Consider the following 16,989-nt stretch of genomic DNA (forward strand, 5'->3'; position numbering starts at 1 on the left):
CGGCGTTGAGCTAAACAACTTTACTAAACATAACGATATTCGGACATTTGATGGTCAAAATGCATGAAAAAGGCAAACAAATTACAATTTCCCCTAAATGATACTTACTAACTTCGAATCGATATATCTCGATTCCTTGACCTGACCCAGCGAAACGCCGCTTCACGTATAACTTTTTTACGAAAATCACTTTTCCCGGTGGGCAAAACCATTATGTGATTTAAGTCACTGAAGTTTACGTTTCTTTGTTTTTATGGTACATATTAATTTTTTTATTTTTGTCCAGTTAGTTTTTAAAAATCCAGGTAAAGTTTTTCTATCGTCCAGTTATTTCATGTTTGTTATCTGGCAACCCTAATCACGAGCCTTACATTTTAAAATAATCAAAATATCAAGCAATCGACATCGTTTGCTACTCTAAACTTCTAGCCAACAAAACCAAGAAGTGACTGCTATTTATAATTTTTTCGCGTAGTTGACAGAATTTATTCATCAATATTTATATCGACTAATATCTTTTGGTTACTATTTGTATAATAAATTCGAAAAATTTGTATGCCGATATAAATATGCATTTCGAAGTAAAATATGACAAACAAATCGATGCCATTTTATAGCAAAATGTGTGATTCTGGTAGATAATTATTCTATATTGTATTTGGACGATCGAGAAAAAATATGCATTTGCATACAAATCTGCCGCTTATTTTGAAATACTAAAAAATTTCTGAAGAATTTTTTTAAATTGTGAGCTATTATTTGAATTTTTGGAAAATTTGCCATTTGTATAGTCGACTGTAGCATATATTCTAGATCCTTAATTATAACACACCTATTATTAAGTTGTGTGTAAAATTTAATAAAATTTTAAAGCAATCATGGTAGCACAGTATGATTTTTAGAATATTAAAGCCCTAGAACTATCATCAATTTATTATTACATTTGAACCTTTAAATAAACATCTTTAAAGTAAGCACGCATTATTGGAGTTATCAAATTTGTGAAACAACTAAAATATATGTATATATAAAACCAGTACAGTCATGATTCCTTCATAAATGATATAAAAAACCAAGTATGTATCCTTTTCCAAGGACACACAACTTGATGAAAATCTCGTGCCAAAAGACAGCTGCTAGAATAAACCAAAGCAAGTTTAATTTTTAATTGTGTTTAGTTTTGCAAGTAATAGCTGGCGTCTACTATACCAGAACAAAAAAATTAAATGAATGTGATGAACTTGTTTTTCGTTGGGCAACCAAATTAAATCAAAAACAAAAAAAAATCAACCACTTATACAGCATGCTGGCTGGCTGCCGCTTCAGTCATTGATAGTAATGGTGATAATGGTGGTGGTAATTTTTGTGCCTCGAATGTAACAATTCGTAGATTGAAAACGTGACTGTATGAAAGTACAGAAGTATCACACTAGTCAAATAATATCAATACAATTTGACTTGGTATTTTTTTTTAAGAAAAAACAAAATAGGTATTTACCACAAAAGAAACTAACATGTATGTATGTAGGTATAAAGTTTCTTTCTACTTACAATGTGTTCCCGTACAGTGTTATGAAATATTTGTAACTTGATGTCTGTTACTTCATCCTCTTCGTCCTCATCCATGTTGTTGAAGAATTTTTTTTGATATTTTTCACTAATAGCGGCCAGTTTAGTGCTTAGATTATACACAAATTTATAGCAAAAATAATTTGTTTTTGTTTAAAAAAGAACACTTTAACAATTGGATTAACACATAAACTACACTTTGCAGGGGTAAAATTTAACTATTTAATGAATTTTTTCTTTGACACCTCCCTCACAACAACAATATTAATCGAGCTAAAACACTTCTTGTTGTTATTGTATTTATATATTTTCACTTTTTTTAAAACTATTCTTATCACGTTTTTTAAGGATTTCTTTTTATACCTTTCCTCGTTTTGTTTGATTCGTTAAAATCTTGGTTTTGCCCTTTCACCTATAATTTTCGATATCTATTTTATGGATTTATTTTCATATTTTATTTTTTGTCCACCAACTGATAAGAAAAGTTCACTTTTATTCTTTCTATTCATTTAATTTTGTTGACTTTTTCCAATTTGTTTGTATATAATTTATTCCGAATTATGTGTATCGTAATTTTTTTTTATTATGAAAATTGTGTTAAAACAAGTCTTCTCAAATGATTTTGACCAAAAATCATTTAACTAAAACAACTTTTCCGAATTTTCACAGCAACGCGTACAGAATTAAACTAAACTTCTGCTAAAATACACAAAAAGAAATTTTTACTACAGCTGATTTTATTGTTGTAGAAAACTGTTAACTTTTTAGTACAAACTAAAAATAAAAAATAGTATTGCCATATCTATGAATTTTCCTAGAGTTGCAAAGCATTAGTATAATACTACACTACTACGTATGTATCATTAAAGGTTGTCCACACGCGCAACAAAATTGATAATTTTGTATAATTGCATTTCTTGTTTAATTCCTAATTTAATTCTCAAATATAGGTATTAGGTTCTATAGCGGTCCGTATAAAAAATCCAGACGGCCGCGAAGAAGAAAATAATGTCCTGTCACAATAATCTACTGCGATACTTCAAAATACTTGATATTCATATGTTACGGACCGGTTGCACAAGCGAGGTTTCCGACTAGCTCTTTTCTTTCGATGACTGCCAGGAGGTCCCAAACCTTCTCGACTGACGCGTATCCAAACATGAAAAAATAAACATCTGAAGAAACAGAAACTACCGAAATTAGAACATAACTTAACAAACACAAGAACCAATACGATGAGGCAGATGTTTTTCCCATTATTTGCCCTCCCAAACTAGCCAAAAAGAAATTGACCATTACAACTTGGTTTTAATGCAATTTCTGCAACAATGCAGAAATTGAAAGGCAGACAGACGAAGTTTGTGGGCGAGGGGTTGAAGAGGTAGAGTGTGTTTTACACAGGTTTAGGTTAGTTCAAAAAAGAATGAGAAAAATGTCTGCGTTTCAATTTCTGCATTGTAAAAGGGGACTTACCGGTCTACCATTGCCTAAACCTTAATTAATTAAGCCAACATATTTTTATTTTTTTTTTATTCCGGCCATCGAAATCAAGGTGGTACATGGCATCGTTCAGAATTATTCTTTTTCCTTTATTTAATATTTTCCCCCTTTTTCTTTACAGGCAGTAGTGGTGGCTCCAGATCAATTAGCTCCTCCCCAAGGAGTGGTGGCTCCAAAGTAATAGGCCCTTTCTCATTACTGGTATTAGAAATCCACTGGGATGTAGCAGGAGTGGTGGCTCCAGGTCGAATAGCCCCCCTTTGAGGGACATTTATGGTCAGGTGTCTAAGTGGTAAATAAACCTCATACCTCAATCGCAAGTGGAGTAGCTGCCAGACGGTTTGTCTATCCCACCGGCAACATTAGGGTTCTATAGCTGAAACAAAAAGTCGACCCTTCAACTTTTTCTATTTTTTAAAAAGTCGACTTTTCGAACTTCCGACTTTTGGTGATATATGAAAAGTCGACTTTTCGAACTTTCGACTTTTTAGTTAATCGACTATTTCCGACTTTCCATCTTTTTTCAACTTTTTACCATTTCTTGTAAAAAATAATTTGGCTTCTACTTTTATTGATGAGCCTCTTGTAATGTTTAGTAATAAAAATTAAATTTATCAAGGCGATAATAGTTAGAAGAATGTTATAAGAATTTTGTGCAGAAAAAAGCTTTATTTTATAAACATTTATTTATTATTACATATATTAACATACACTACAAAAATGCAAGTGTACCAAATTGCAATAGTTTTAGTATAATGTTACATTTAAATATTTTTTTTAACAATCTAAAAAGTCGACTTTTATCGACTATTCGACTTTTGAGATAAGATTATCGATTGTTCAACTTTTTTCAAGAAAAAGTCGATTGTTCGAACAATCGACTTATAAAACCCTACAACATATATTCAAATAACCAATAATTTAAATGAAATGCAACTCGTGTGCTAAATTTGATTTTGAATTAAGTAGTTGAAATTGAAAACTGTGGTAGACAATTGTAGCGATTACAATTTTGAATTCTTTAAAAAAAACCTCTGGCAACACTACTTTTTAGTACTGTTAACAATAACATTTCTGTCTTAGCAACTCATGTTATTTACCACAAATTTATATTTTGTTCATAAAATAGCAAACGTTTTTATAGAGAAGTGACAATAATTTGGAAACATAATGTCCGTGGTCATTGAAACCACAATCGGTGATCTTACAGTGGATCTATTTACCGAGGAGAGGCCTGTAGCTTGCTTAAATTTTATGAAATTGTGTAAATTAAAATACTACAATTATAATCTTTTTCACACAATCGAACAAGGTTTCATTGCACAAACGGGCGATCCGAGCGGTGCAGGAGATGGCGGCAGTTCGATATGGGGAGTTGTCGAAGGACATCATAAAAGATTCTTTGAAGCTGAAAGTTTGCCAAAAATTCATCATACGACGGCCGGTCTTTTGTCGCTGGTGGGAGCTGGAAAACATTTGGTGGGCAGTCAGTTTTTCTTTACACTGGGTGAGAATTTAACATCTTTGGATGGTCAGCATTGTGTTATTGGTGAGGTTGTAGAGGGTCATGAAGTGCTGAGACAATTGAATGAATCTATAGTAGATGACAATTTTCGACCTTATCAAGATATCAGAATAACCCATACGGTCATACTAGAAGATCCCTTTCCGGATCCTAGAGGCTTTCGAGAACTAAGTCGTTCACCCTCACCGAGTGCTGAGCGATTGAAAAATGGACGTATCGCTGCTGATGAAGATATTGATGACACCGATGGCAAGAGCATGGAAGAGATTCAGGAAATGCTGGCTGAACGTGAAGCCAAAGCAAGAGCAACAATTTTGGAAATAGTTGGTGATTTGCCAGATGCTGAAATGGCACCTCCAGAAAATGTTTTGTTCGTTTGCAAGCTAAATCCAGTCACGAACGATGATGATTTAGAAATCATATTCAGTCGTTTTGGAAAAGTTAAAGGGTGTGAAGTTATACGTGATCGCAAGTCTGGTGACTCTTTACAATATGCTTTTGTAGAGTTTGAAGACCAAAAGTCGTGCGAAGCAGCCTACTTTAAAATGGACAATGTGTTGATAGATGACCGTCGCATTCACGTAGACTTTTCGCAATCAGTGTCGAAAGTGCAGTGGAGAGGCAAAGGTAGAGGTATTGAAGGCGATAGCAAAGGTTTAGATTTTAATAATTTAAGAGACAAAGGAGACAAACGAAATGATGGCACAAGGAGAGATTATAAAGAAAGAAATATTAATTCAGGAGCAAGAAGGGATAGAGACACTCGTGAGAATCGTCTTAAAAGACAATCGCGGTCACGGGAAAGTATGACATCAGCTGAAAGGCGCAAGGCACGAGAAGAGCGTCATCGTGAACAAGACAGACAGCGAAAACCCCCAACTCGTAATCGATCATTAGAAAGAAGTGATAAAAAGGACAGAAGTGGCTACAACAGATCAGAAAAACAGCGCATAAGTTCTAGATCCAGATCTCGCAATAGATCAATTGAAAAAACCGACAGAAGAGAAAAAGTCAGAGGTCATTACAATAGAACAGAAAACGACAAACATGAAGATAGATCTCCACCAAGACAACGCCAAAATACTTACGTAGATAAAAGATACAATGACAGATATAATTCAGAAAGAAGATCTAGACAGTCTCCACAATCAAATCATAATAGACATAAATCATCAGAAGACCGGCAATTGGATAGAAAGAGAGCATACAATTCTACAGAGTATAATAAAGAAAATGGTGCCACATCCTCGAAGAAACACAAAAAGCTGGAACAAAAGAAAAAGTCAAAGAAATCAAAGCATGAAACTAGCAGCGACGAATCCTCTTCTGACAACGACTCATCTTCTTCGTCTGAAACAAATTCTAGCGCTTCAGACAGCTCCTCGGAGGAAGAACGAAAGAAAAAGAAAAAATCTAAGAAAACTAAACAAAAAAAGAGCAAATCAAAGAAAAGTAAATCTAAAAAACATAAAAAATAAAGCGAACAAAAAATATATTTTTTTTAATTACTAAAATTTTAATATAATAACAATATAGGTCAAATAAATTTATGAAACTATTTTTTTTCTACTGGAGCAGCCCCGCCACAACAACCGCTCTCATTGGCTGCAGACGATTTGCCCTTGCGCCGTTTTGGTATCTCAATATCAGGATTGAAAGGGAAATTTTCCAGTCGTGTAGTTTCAGGAGTAATTCGCAACTCTAAGAAAATTCACAAGTTAAATTTAAGACAATCAGTTTTCGTTTTCAATAACTTACCGTAAACACCCTCGTCTTTCTTTTTGGCCTGTATTACATTTGTTCGTAGCTCCTTGTCCACATCTAAAGCTAATTGCAGCATCTATAAAAATATTCTCCACTGGTAGACTTTAACAACATTTATTTAATAAATTGCCTACCTTTTTCACATTGTCCACATTAGTTTCAGTCATATTCTTTTTGAATCGTTCATTTATTTCCTTACGTCCAGCCTCCAAAGCTCTATCGTCTCCGGCAAATATATTCTGCCTTGTGCGATGTAATTTTTTAAATGCATTTATTACCTAGAATAAATTCCGTAATTTTAATTAATAATTTTATTAAAAATATTGTTACAAAAAGTTACCTCACGTCTAATTTGCGACATTTTCGATTCCAAAAAAAAGATGTTTGTTGTTTGTGTAATTGTCAGCTGTTTTGTGTTATTCTTATGGTTTCAGAACCACTGGAATCTTCAGTGTAAAAATGCAGAGTTGTTGCATTATCGTACTTTGTTTTTTAATACTATATATCTCCCATTATTGATTTGATTGAAATATGTATGTAATTTAAATTTGAATAAGCTAATTTAAAAAAAATAACTAGTTCGGTAGTTATAATACATATTTATTAATCTGAGATCAATATAGTTTAATAATGTTTGGGTTGCACACTTTTGGTAATAAATACATTAGGTTAATTATACTATTTTTCAATTGTTGCTTAATTTTTTATACAACAAAATATAGCGAAAAAATTGTCTGAAGTACATACTGTCATATTAATTAAAAAAATCAAAAAAGTTTTTGATTTTGCCAAAAACAATCAAAAATTTTATATATTGAGTTACAAAATATTTATTTTGATAGATATCCCCCTCGCATCGCACTAAGCGACTAAAAAGGTCAAGGAAAAGACCCAAGCTTTCTTTTGAAAAATAAAATAAAAAAGGCCCATTTTGAAAAAAAGTTTTTGATTTCGGAAAAAAAATGTCAACAATTTTTTTTTTCGAAAGATTGAAGAAATAGCTATCTAAACTATTTGGGACAGTTTGCTAAGAACAATAGGTATTAAGTTACATGGATGAGAAAAAACACCTGTTTGGCCGAAATGCCAAATTTTGACCCCCTCTAACTCAGAGTTCTTGTTGTGTCTGAATTACTCTCCAATAGGACTTGATGCAAATTTCATCCCGATCGGAACACATCGATTTCTAAAGTTGGTTCACTTGACATGAAACTGAAATTACGGAATTTTCGAATTTTTCCAAAAAAACCGTAAAATGCTAAAAGCGTAAATATCCACAAAAATAAATATTTGATCTCAATGTTTTGATATCGACTTTTATTATGGTATAACTTCTAAACCTTTTTTTAAATGTTCTACTGTTTGCAGAAATTCTGAAATAATTATTTTCAATATTTATTTATTTACCCAGCAATTTATTAGTAATATTACAAAAGCAAAATCGTTTGCAAAAACGATGCAGTTTGCTTCTTACTTGCATTACATTTTCAATACTTTCAGTTAATTTTCGAATACATACATACGTTTTTTTTATTATTGTAAAGATATTATATATGAATTTATTAATTTTAATCTTAATTTGTTTATAATAATAATTTGTTTGGATATATTTTAAAACAAAAAAACTACATTTAATATTTCTTATTGTTTTTAATAAATACAATAAAATATAGAAGCTATTCTTTGGATTCACTAATTATGAATTAAATAAATTTAGCTTGGCTATAATTTGAAAATAATTCTAATTAAAAAATAGTTATAATTGTATGTTTATGTTATGCATGCTTAAAAAATAAAACTTAAAGTATACTGCGCTCACTTGTGTTATTTTGATTTGTAAATTTAAAGGACGAAATATGCGATTATAATCAAAAACTCTTAATTTTAAAATGTTTCATGAACTGTCGTGATAAATTTCCATTCACAAACAATTTCTAACTCGATATTAAGCAATAATTTTTTTCGTCATGAATACGTTAGTTACGATTTTGCTTTTTAACCTACATATATGAAATGTATTATTTATCTATGTATTTATATTAAAGCAGATAGTTAATTAAATGGAATATTGTATTAGTTGTTTTTGTAGATTTTTTACAATTGTGACAAAAGTGATTTTAAGATACGAGTATATTGAAAAAAATTGAGAGTTGTGTAATCAGTTAAAAATATAGTTGAACCAAAAGATTCCTCCTAAGGTGACCAACACACATGCATTAACCAAACTTAATAAAAAAGTTTCCCTAATTTTGTTCACCAAAAAACTTATTTTTTAGTTATTTTAATAAACTCACCAACTCTCCAGACCAAGGCGAATTTATACATGGTAGATGTTGTGGCGAATTCAGGTAAATTCGAGTGAATCAAAAAATTGTGTATAAATACATGGACTAGCCATGACGCATTAATTAATATTAATTCGAATTGTATAAGGCGAATTTAACAACGTCACACATAGCATGTGCGAATTCATCGGGAGCCCAACTAATTATATATTTTGTACGTTAAAATGGACCGAACGCTTGTATGTCAAACTTCATATATACAAAACTAATGAATTTGGCTGAATTTACTTGAATTCAACCATGCTATCTCCTTGCTAAATTCGTCCTTGCTCCATATCAATTCCAATTTATAAAAGGTGAATGCAGTAGCGAGTTCATGCAAATTCTAGCGGATTTTTAAGTTATTATATAAGAAGTTTTACGTTCACAAATAAAGCTCTTAATCTTGAGAATGTCAAACTCCATATATAAAAAATAAAAGGATTCGCTAATTTCGCCTTTTTATCTTGTGTAAATACGCCTTGCTCCAGACGAGGCAGTTGTATTATTGGTGGATGAAAAATTGAGCCCATTGATAAAGATGTGCCGCTCTGAAATATAATCTCTTTTTCAGTGATTTAATTTAAAGGGTATAGCAGTTCTCCAACAACAGATTACAATTGCAAAAACATCAAAAGAAAATACTTTTTGTAATTGCTCTGTGGCTGATAAAGATAAAGAACTGTTACTACTTTTTAATTGAATCGCTTAAAAAAGTGATTTAAACTGAGCTATACGATTCTACCCATTAACATCTCCCAAAATATTCTCTATTATATAGATCTATCTCCCAATAAATCAAACGATATCGAAACGACTAAATTTTACTATTTCTTATATCGTTTTTCTGGTCAATTATGATATCGTTTTCGCTAATATAATATCCAGTCATAACGATATTAATATCGCCAATTGATTTTTTAAAATATTATAGTTCTTTGATTTATTGGGCTGCTTAATAGCACAAGCACTAAATCCTTGTTTCTTATACTTATAATGTAATAAATAAATCAATCCTATTAGGATTATTGTATTTATATAAAAAACGTTGTGCATAGAGCCAGAAATCAAACAGTAACTTATTAAATCTAAATAAATACTACTTCATTAAGCCATTAAATACTACGGAACATTTAGAGCGAAAGTTCACAATAACACTATTCATAAAAATACATTTTTTAGGACCGACTCTAACAAACAGTTTTCAAACATGATCCATAACCACAATTTACAAAATTTAAATATATGAACAAAAAGTATTAAAATTTATTCTCAGTAGTTTAAAAACTCTTTTTATGACACAAAAAACCGTAGCTAGTTAAAGTAGTCCATTCAATAACCTTGCATTGTAGACTAGTAAGTATTGCCTCACGCAATCACCAATTTATGTACTAAATTTTTTATAGATTTTTGAAAATGGCTGAGACATATCTCCAAATATAAAGTGTACGGGATCACGAGTACATTTGATTAATTGAAAGAGCAAAGAAATTAATTGATAAGTCACCATAATAATGGCGTATATAGATAAGACATAAGATAAGCCTAGGGTATACTCATCAAATACTTCACTGCAATCGTCTGGCATTGTGATAGGTATATTCCAAATGCGACCAATTAGCATGGGGTGACATATAGCGGTAAGCGTTAGGTAGACTCCAAATGCCAGTGTTAATATGCCCATAATTATGCTAGCCGTATAGTATGACAGATTGTATTGGCCGATGCAACAATCCAACCAGTAGCTGTGATGACTATGCAACATTATGCATGCATTGCATACATGACAGTGTATAGTACGAGCCGAGACATACTTTCGACAATTATGACACATATTTGTTTGATGCTGATGAGTTCCACGATTGTGTAGGGATTTGCGTGGGGAATCATTATCTATCAATAGGGCTGTATGAGCAGCTGCTTCTTCTTCCTCCTCGGCTGCTGTAGCTTCTGAAATATCAGCTAGATCATCTTCGTTAGATCTGGATGGCACATCATGACATGCCATTGAATTCTTTCGCGACAACCATATCAAATAAAAGGTTATACAGGCCATCAACACCAATATAAAGTTTTCCTCTGGCAATAGTTCCAACAAAGGCAGAGCAAACTCTAGACCCACAATCAAATACGCCACTGACCATATCATCCACATGCAAAAGAATTTTGTTTTCACATGGTTGCGTTTTACAAAATGATGGGCATAGGCCAAAAATACTACACATGCACCCAACATTATGTACGATGTTATCTCATTTAAAGCAGCCAAACCAATAACCAAGGGATATACCACACCTGGTATGACCGCTTCCATGGAAATACGTTTGGCACCACCGCGCCATGGTATACGTAATCTATCTTGGAATGTTAATAGCATGTTTTGTTTATTCTGCGTATTTACCCGTTGACACGTTATAAAACTGGTAAAGGCTAAATCAAAGTCCAAACAATTACAGCAGCAGGCCAAAATGTGGTTTCTTTGTTGATGCTGATCCAAATATTCACAGCAACAAAGACGTGTCCTATTTGGGGAAATATTTTCCTCTTCTTCGGCTTTTAGAGCTACAGCTATATAATCACAATTGGCCATTATTCAAAATGGTAGCATTTCGTATAGATTTTTTATCCATAGAAATATTTCCAAAACAAAAAGAAATCAAAATCCAGGCAGCATGAAAATATTAAAAAACATACACTGTAATATTAAGAAAAAGTACTTCTGTTTTCAAAACCAAATTAAAATGTTTACATTATACAAATATTGGACGAAATGTTTATATTCTTACATTTATTTAATAGATAAATAATGTAGTTTTTCACAACGAAAAAATATATTTTTTAAGTACCGAAAATATACAAAACACATCCAACCACTATTGTTGTGTGTACAACACAGGGAAGCAAATCATCTGTTTAGTTATTGAAGGCATGCCAGATTTTTCAATTTATCAGAATTTTAATGGGTTTGAACTTACAAGATCATGTAGAAATAAATTTGCTAAGTTCAGAATTATACAAAATATAATAAACCACTAATAATATCTGTCAGTATTTTTTCAGTAGTATTTGAGTCTATTATGAAATGGAGCCTATTTTGAAATCATGACCTATTATTTATTTATTAATTAATTATGAACTGATCATAAAATTTTCCAATAGGTCATCAAAATAGGTATTTTTGTGAGATGATTTCGTCGTTGGAGTGATCTGATCACCTACTCTCTCTCCGTTGAAATATAATTCTCTAGAAAATATAAGACTCCAGCTCTACAAAAGATATAGTCCATTAAAATTTTTTTCTTAAAAATATAATGAAAAAATAAAATTGAATTCATCATACAAATTTTATTCCATACTTTTTGCATAAAATTCTATGAAATAGAAACTTTTATTATTCAAACTCTAATGGGAATTTTCCATTAGGAAAATAATCACCCTTATCGCGGTTGGCGTATGTGATTTACGCCTACGACAGTTTCGTACTAGATTAAAGAAACAGGTTACATTTTATCTTTAATCTAGTACGAAACCGTGGTAAGCGTAAAACACATATGGCACAGTTACACATTCAATATATCTTGTGATATTTGGATCGCGATCTGGATTTCAGAATATTAGGTTATTCAGCAATACATCGATACTGCATGCTACAAAATATACATATATTGAACGTGTAGCAGTGCTCATACGCCAACAGCGATAAGGGTGAATTTGTTCGCGCTGCCGCAGCGCAGTAGATCCAGATGTTGCCACTGTGTCGTAATAAAAGCCATTTATGGCCGTTGCTACACCGACAGTGCAGGCAGTTGTAAAAAGGTTACCATGCTATTTGAATTCTAACAAAAAAACACAAATTGCGGTCTAGATATTGAACCATATTGGAAAACAAATTCACGGCGGCATCTACTATTTTAACATTATCGGTGTTATCGAAAACACGAAGAAAACATAATAAAAATATGAATTCTGAACGGAACAAAATACTTTGTTAAATAATTAAATTTATAGAAATAGGGTTAGGTTAGGTTAGGTTCCATGGGTAGCCACTCTTCAAGCAGCTCACTTGGGTCCATTCAAAACTGATCCCATTGTGATACCCAAGGGGTAAACATCTTGGTATTAATTATACGTCCGTTGTTTCCAGGCTAAACCAACCAGATTCTCTGATGAAAGAGTAGATTCGTCTAAGACTTATCCTTGATAGCTCATCTAAGCATGATAGGAATGGTGTTCCGAAGATACGTTCCCTCAGATTTATCAGAGCCGGGCATTGACAGAATAGGTGTGACACCGTCTCATCCTCTTCTTCATTATGGCAGCTCCTACAGTAGTCATTATACCGTAGGCCCAATCTCCTAGCATGTGTCCCAATTATACAGTGTCCTGTAATGAAGGAGACAATTAGCCTTATTTGCTCACGACGAAATTCCATAAGTAGATTCGTCCTGCTGGCATCATATACGGGCCAAGTAGACCTCGTTGTAACACAGGAAGACTCATTGGTCCACCTGCTTTGTGCAGATTCATATAGTGTCCGCTGAACAGCCATCTTGCATATAGCAAGGGAAATACCAGAAAAGGGGTCGATCTCATCATCATCCATCATCGCCCCCATTTTGGCCAGTTCGTCAGCTATACAATTACCCTGATTACCATCATGGCCAGGGACCCATATAAGCGTTATCCTAGAATGTCTCGCTATCTCATTAAGGGATACCCGGCATTCCTCGGTTAACCTAGATGTCGTAAAGACACCCGCTATTCCTTTAACGGCAGCCTTGCTATCGGTAAATATACATATATCACCAGATATTTGATAAAACCTCAGCCAGTTGGATGCACGTTTAATGGCCGTAATTTCCGCCTGAAGAGCCGTACAGAAGTTAGGTAGCCTGAAATAGGATTTAATCCCATAGTTCTCAATAAAGAAACCACCACCGACCCTATTGCCCCTCTTTGAGCCATCAGTGAATACCCTTATGACATCATCAGGGGGTAAGAGTCCGCGCTGCCATGAATCCCTATTCGGGATCTTAATATGGAAATGCATATCGAAAAATGGTTTTGCGATGCAGTAATCGACATTACTATGTAAGTACCCATAGTAGTTCAGTATCTTAGAGTGCCCATGATCTTTACCATACCACGAACATCCAGCATTTAGTCTCACAGCAGAGTTGAGAGCCATTTGTATCACCATCAAATCAACTGGTAACCAGTTCAGGATAGTAAAAAGTGCCTTAGAGGGGGTAGTCCTTATAGCGCCTGTAATCAGTATCGCAATAGTCCTGAGAACTCGTTCCACAGCCTTACGGTGAGTAGCATTATCCAAGGCGTGCCACCACACCAACACTCCATAGAACAAGATGGGTTTAACAACTGCTTTGAAGATCCAACTGATACCCTTCGGCATAATACCCCAGTTTGTACCAATTGCCTTCTTACAGGAGTAGATGGCTACATAAGCCTTGTTAATCCTGTTTTGAATATTCAAATTCCAGGACAATCTTTTATCTAGAATGATGCCAAGATACTTCGCATTATCTCTAATCTCAAGACTGATTCCATTCAGTCTAGGTGGTCTGAAGTCATCGATCTTATACCTCCTAGTGAAGAGAACCAGTTCCGTTTTTTGTGGGTTCACACTAAGTCCACATGAAATACTCCACTCACTCAGTGTACTTAATGCTGATTCCATACAACTGGATATTGTATCCAGAAATTTACCAGATATAAAAACTGCAACATCATCAGCATATGCGACTGTCTTGATCCTTCTGTTATCCATCCTGATCAACAGGGAGTTCATAGCCAAATTCCACAGAAGTGGTGATAAAACACCCCCCTGCGGGGTTCCACGATTGGCCACTTTTAAAACACTTACACCACCTAAAGTAGCACAAATGACTCTATAACCGAGTATCTTTTCGACTAGTCGGCGAACACATAGATCAATTCCCAGTTCATCCATCGCAGATAGGATGGCATCGGGCCTGACATTATTAAAAGCTCCTTCAATATCGAGAAAGGCAACAAGTGAATACTCCTTATGTATTAGCGACTCCTCAATGGAGCCAACTAGCGAATGTAGAGCTGTTTCCACAGATCTGCCTTTGGAGTAGGCATGTTGGGATTTAGAGATGAGTTCCGACGGAATGGTCATTCTCAGATATACGTCAATCACCCTTTCTAGGGTTTTCAGCAGGAAGGATGCAAGGCTAATTGGCCTATAATCCTTTGGTTTAGTGTGAGTCGCCTTACCACCTTTAGGAATGAAGACTACTCTGCATCTCGTCCACCATGTGGGGATATAGGTCCATCTAATACACGCTGTGTATATGCTAATGAGCCATGGTACAACTATTTCTTCGTTCTTTTGAAGATCAGCAGGAATAATGCCATCCGGCCCAGGAGATTTAAACGGGTCGAAGCTTTTGATTGCCCATTGGATTCTATCCCTGTTTATCGGAACAGAGTTATCACCCGGAGCAACAGAATCGGCAGCCCCATTCATAGTCTCATCATCGACTGGAAGGCAACCTGGAAAATGAGTATCTAATAGGACCTCAAGTGTTTCACTACTATTCAGAGTCCATCTACCACAGGGTTTCTGGATATAGCTCGGTACAACCGGTGAAGTTGATAGAATTTTACGTAATCGGTTAGTCTCAGAGGATCCTTCCACGCCGCTACAGAAGTCCCTCCAGGCTTTCCTTTTCGCATTCCTCGTAAGGTTCTTAAAGTGGTTCACTGAGGACTTATATTCCGGCCAGTTACCCAGCCTCTTTGCCTCGTTGAACAATTTACGACACGCCCTTCTTGCGTGTGCAATCTCAGGGTTCCACCAGGGTGGCTTATTCCTACCCCTGCAGATATTCGGCTTACAGGCCAAATTAGTAGCTGATTGGAACGCTTCTGTAAGTGCCTCAACTGCTACCTCAATATCGTCCCTATTTTCAATAGTGGGCGGGTTTGGTAGAGACCGGGAGAGTACATCACTCTGCAACTCCCAATTGGTCTTCCTCCTATTTAGAATGGTATTATCATTCCTATAAGTTACACTGATATTGAAATCAATATATAGATGATCAGAAAAAGAGCAGTCGTCGGAGACAGCCCAATTGTTAATCATACTGTGGTGCTCAGCACTCACAAGTGTTAAGTCTAGTACCTCACTTCTGTTTGAAACAATGAAGGTAGGTTCTGAACCTCTATTAACTACTTCCAAACTACTATTAAGTATGAAACTGAAAAGACTCTCACCTCTTGTGTTGGTGTCGCTGCTACCCCATACAATGTGGTGCGAGTTAGCGTCAGCACAGATAACCAATGGTATCCTGGACTCATTCGCCTTTTTCACAGCACTACGGATATCATCGTTTGGTGGATGCTCCCCGTGGTCATGCGCCATGTAGCTGGATATCAGCCATAACAAACAGCCTTCATTAGTTTCCCATGAGACTGCTACTGTATCTTCATTACTGTAATCAGACAGAATGAAGATTTTCAAAGAGCTTTTAGCCAATATACAGGATCTAATTTTACCTGCGCCTTTAGCGAAGTAGAGCTTATAGCCCTTCAAACATAGTCCACAGATACGGTCCTGATGGACCCAAGGTTCCTGGACCATGACTAGCTCCTCCCCGTTCTGAGCAATTCGGAGGAGCAGTGCAGCTGATGCTGCTTTAGAGTGGTGAAGGTTTATCTGGGTCACCCTCACCATGCTCCATTTTTACAATAGTGACGTCGGCGTCCTCCTGGTCAGAATTCAGGAGGGCGTCCTCGTCCACCACCTCATCCATCCGTTCAAAGAATGTACCAACTAGTTCAGAGACTGAGTTGGTATCTTCAGTGTCGGCTGGATCAGTGGCGTCATTGCAATCCATGCCCTCTTCCGAGAGCATGGGCTTTACATCACCTGAGGATGTATCGCCTTTGTTGTCGCTACGGTAGACACGCAGGATGATCGTACCAAATCCATAGTAGACCTTCCCTTGTGCCTTCCTTAGCGGCCCCAAAGAGTCCTTATTCAGGACAACGATCGCTTTCCTTGAAGAGCCCTCAGCGTCCGTAACCTTAACAACTTTCCAGTCTTGAGTTGGAAGCTGTGGGTTACAGCACTGAAGGATCTCCAAGATCTCCTCCGGGCTAGATGGCTCAGCTGGTATTTTAGCTATGGATCTAGGCTTTCGGGGTATCTCACTCACAGATACCACCTCAAGCCTAGACCCCGGCCAAACCTCACCCAGTGATGCGACGGCAGTCTTTAGTAGCAACGCTGAGCGTTCATCTACACAAGACATAAGT

The 16,989-nt window shown here is 35.1% G+C and overlaps 5 protein-coding genes across 6 annotated transcripts in view; 1 reads left to right on the plus strand and 4 right to left on the minus strand.

Moving 5' to 3' along the window:
• Positions 1-2,229, minus strand: part of lili (LMBR1-like protein) — a 33,343-nt gene extending 31,114 nt beyond the window's left edge. The window contains exon 1 of one of the 2 annotated variants that reach the window (XM_065510820.1): positions 1,552-2,229. In XM_065510820.1, the coding sequence (XP_065366892.1) occupies positions 1,552-1,626 (75 nt within the window). In that variant the 5' untranslated portion in view covers positions 1,627-2,229. The remainder of the gene's footprint in view (positions 1-1,551) is intronic. The other variant, XM_065510812.1, reaches the window with a different exon arrangement.
• Positions 2,230-4,158: 1,929 nt separating this feature from the next.
• Positions 4,159-6,087, plus strand: LOC135959777 (peptidyl-prolyl cis-trans isomerase sig-7). The gene has a single exon (XM_065510843.1). The coding sequence runs from the start codon at positions 4,240-4,242 to the stop codon at positions 6,070-6,072; it is 1,833 nt and encodes a 610-aa protein (XP_065366915.1). The 5' UTR covers positions 4,159-4,239; the 3' UTR covers positions 6,073-6,087.
• LOC135959790 (complex III assembly factor LYRM7) lies at positions 6,070-6,831 on the minus strand. Its single transcript, XM_065510864.1, has 4 exons — positions 6,699-6,831; positions 6,493-6,636; positions 6,353-6,434; positions 6,070-6,295 (listed from the first exon to the last, which is right to left on the minus strand). The coding sequence occupies exons 1-4, from the start codon at positions 6,717-6,719 to the stop codon at positions 6,150-6,152; spliced, it is 393 nt and encodes a 130-aa protein (XP_065366936.1). The 5' UTR covers positions 6,720-6,831; the 3' UTR covers positions 6,070-6,149.
• Positions 6,832-7,740: 909 nt separating this feature from the next.
• On the minus strand, positions 7,741-11,568 carry GABPI (zinc finger DHHC-type palmitoyltransferase GABPI). The gene is made up of 2 exons (XM_065510856.1): positions 11,469-11,568; positions 7,741-11,377 (listed from the first exon to the last, which is right to left on the minus strand). Exon 2 carries the CDS (start codon positions 11,270-11,272, stop codon positions 10,067-10,069), a length of 1,206 nt encoding a protein of 401 aa, XP_065366928.1. The 5' UTR covers positions 11,273-11,377; positions 11,469-11,568; the 3' UTR covers positions 7,741-10,066.
• A 3,930-nt stretch (positions 11,569-15,498) lies between these two features.
• Positions 15,499-16,989, minus strand: LOC135948997 (uncharacterized). Its single transcript, XM_065498455.1, has 2 exons — positions 16,228-16,989; positions 15,499-16,163 (listed from the first exon to the last, which is right to left on the minus strand). The coding sequence occupies exon 1, from the start codon at positions 16,983-16,985 to the stop codon at positions 16,368-16,370; it is 618 nt and encodes a 205-aa protein (XP_065354527.1). The 5' UTR covers positions 16,986-16,989; the 3' UTR covers positions 15,499-16,163; positions 16,228-16,367.

The sequence above is a fragment of the Calliphora vicina genome, chromosome 1 (genome assembly GCF_958450345.1).
Source record: "Calliphora vicina chromosome 1, idCalVici1.1, whole genome shotgun sequence".
NCBI classification, from domain to species: Eukaryota; Metazoa; Arthropoda; class Insecta; order Diptera; family Calliphoridae; genus Calliphora; species Calliphora vicina.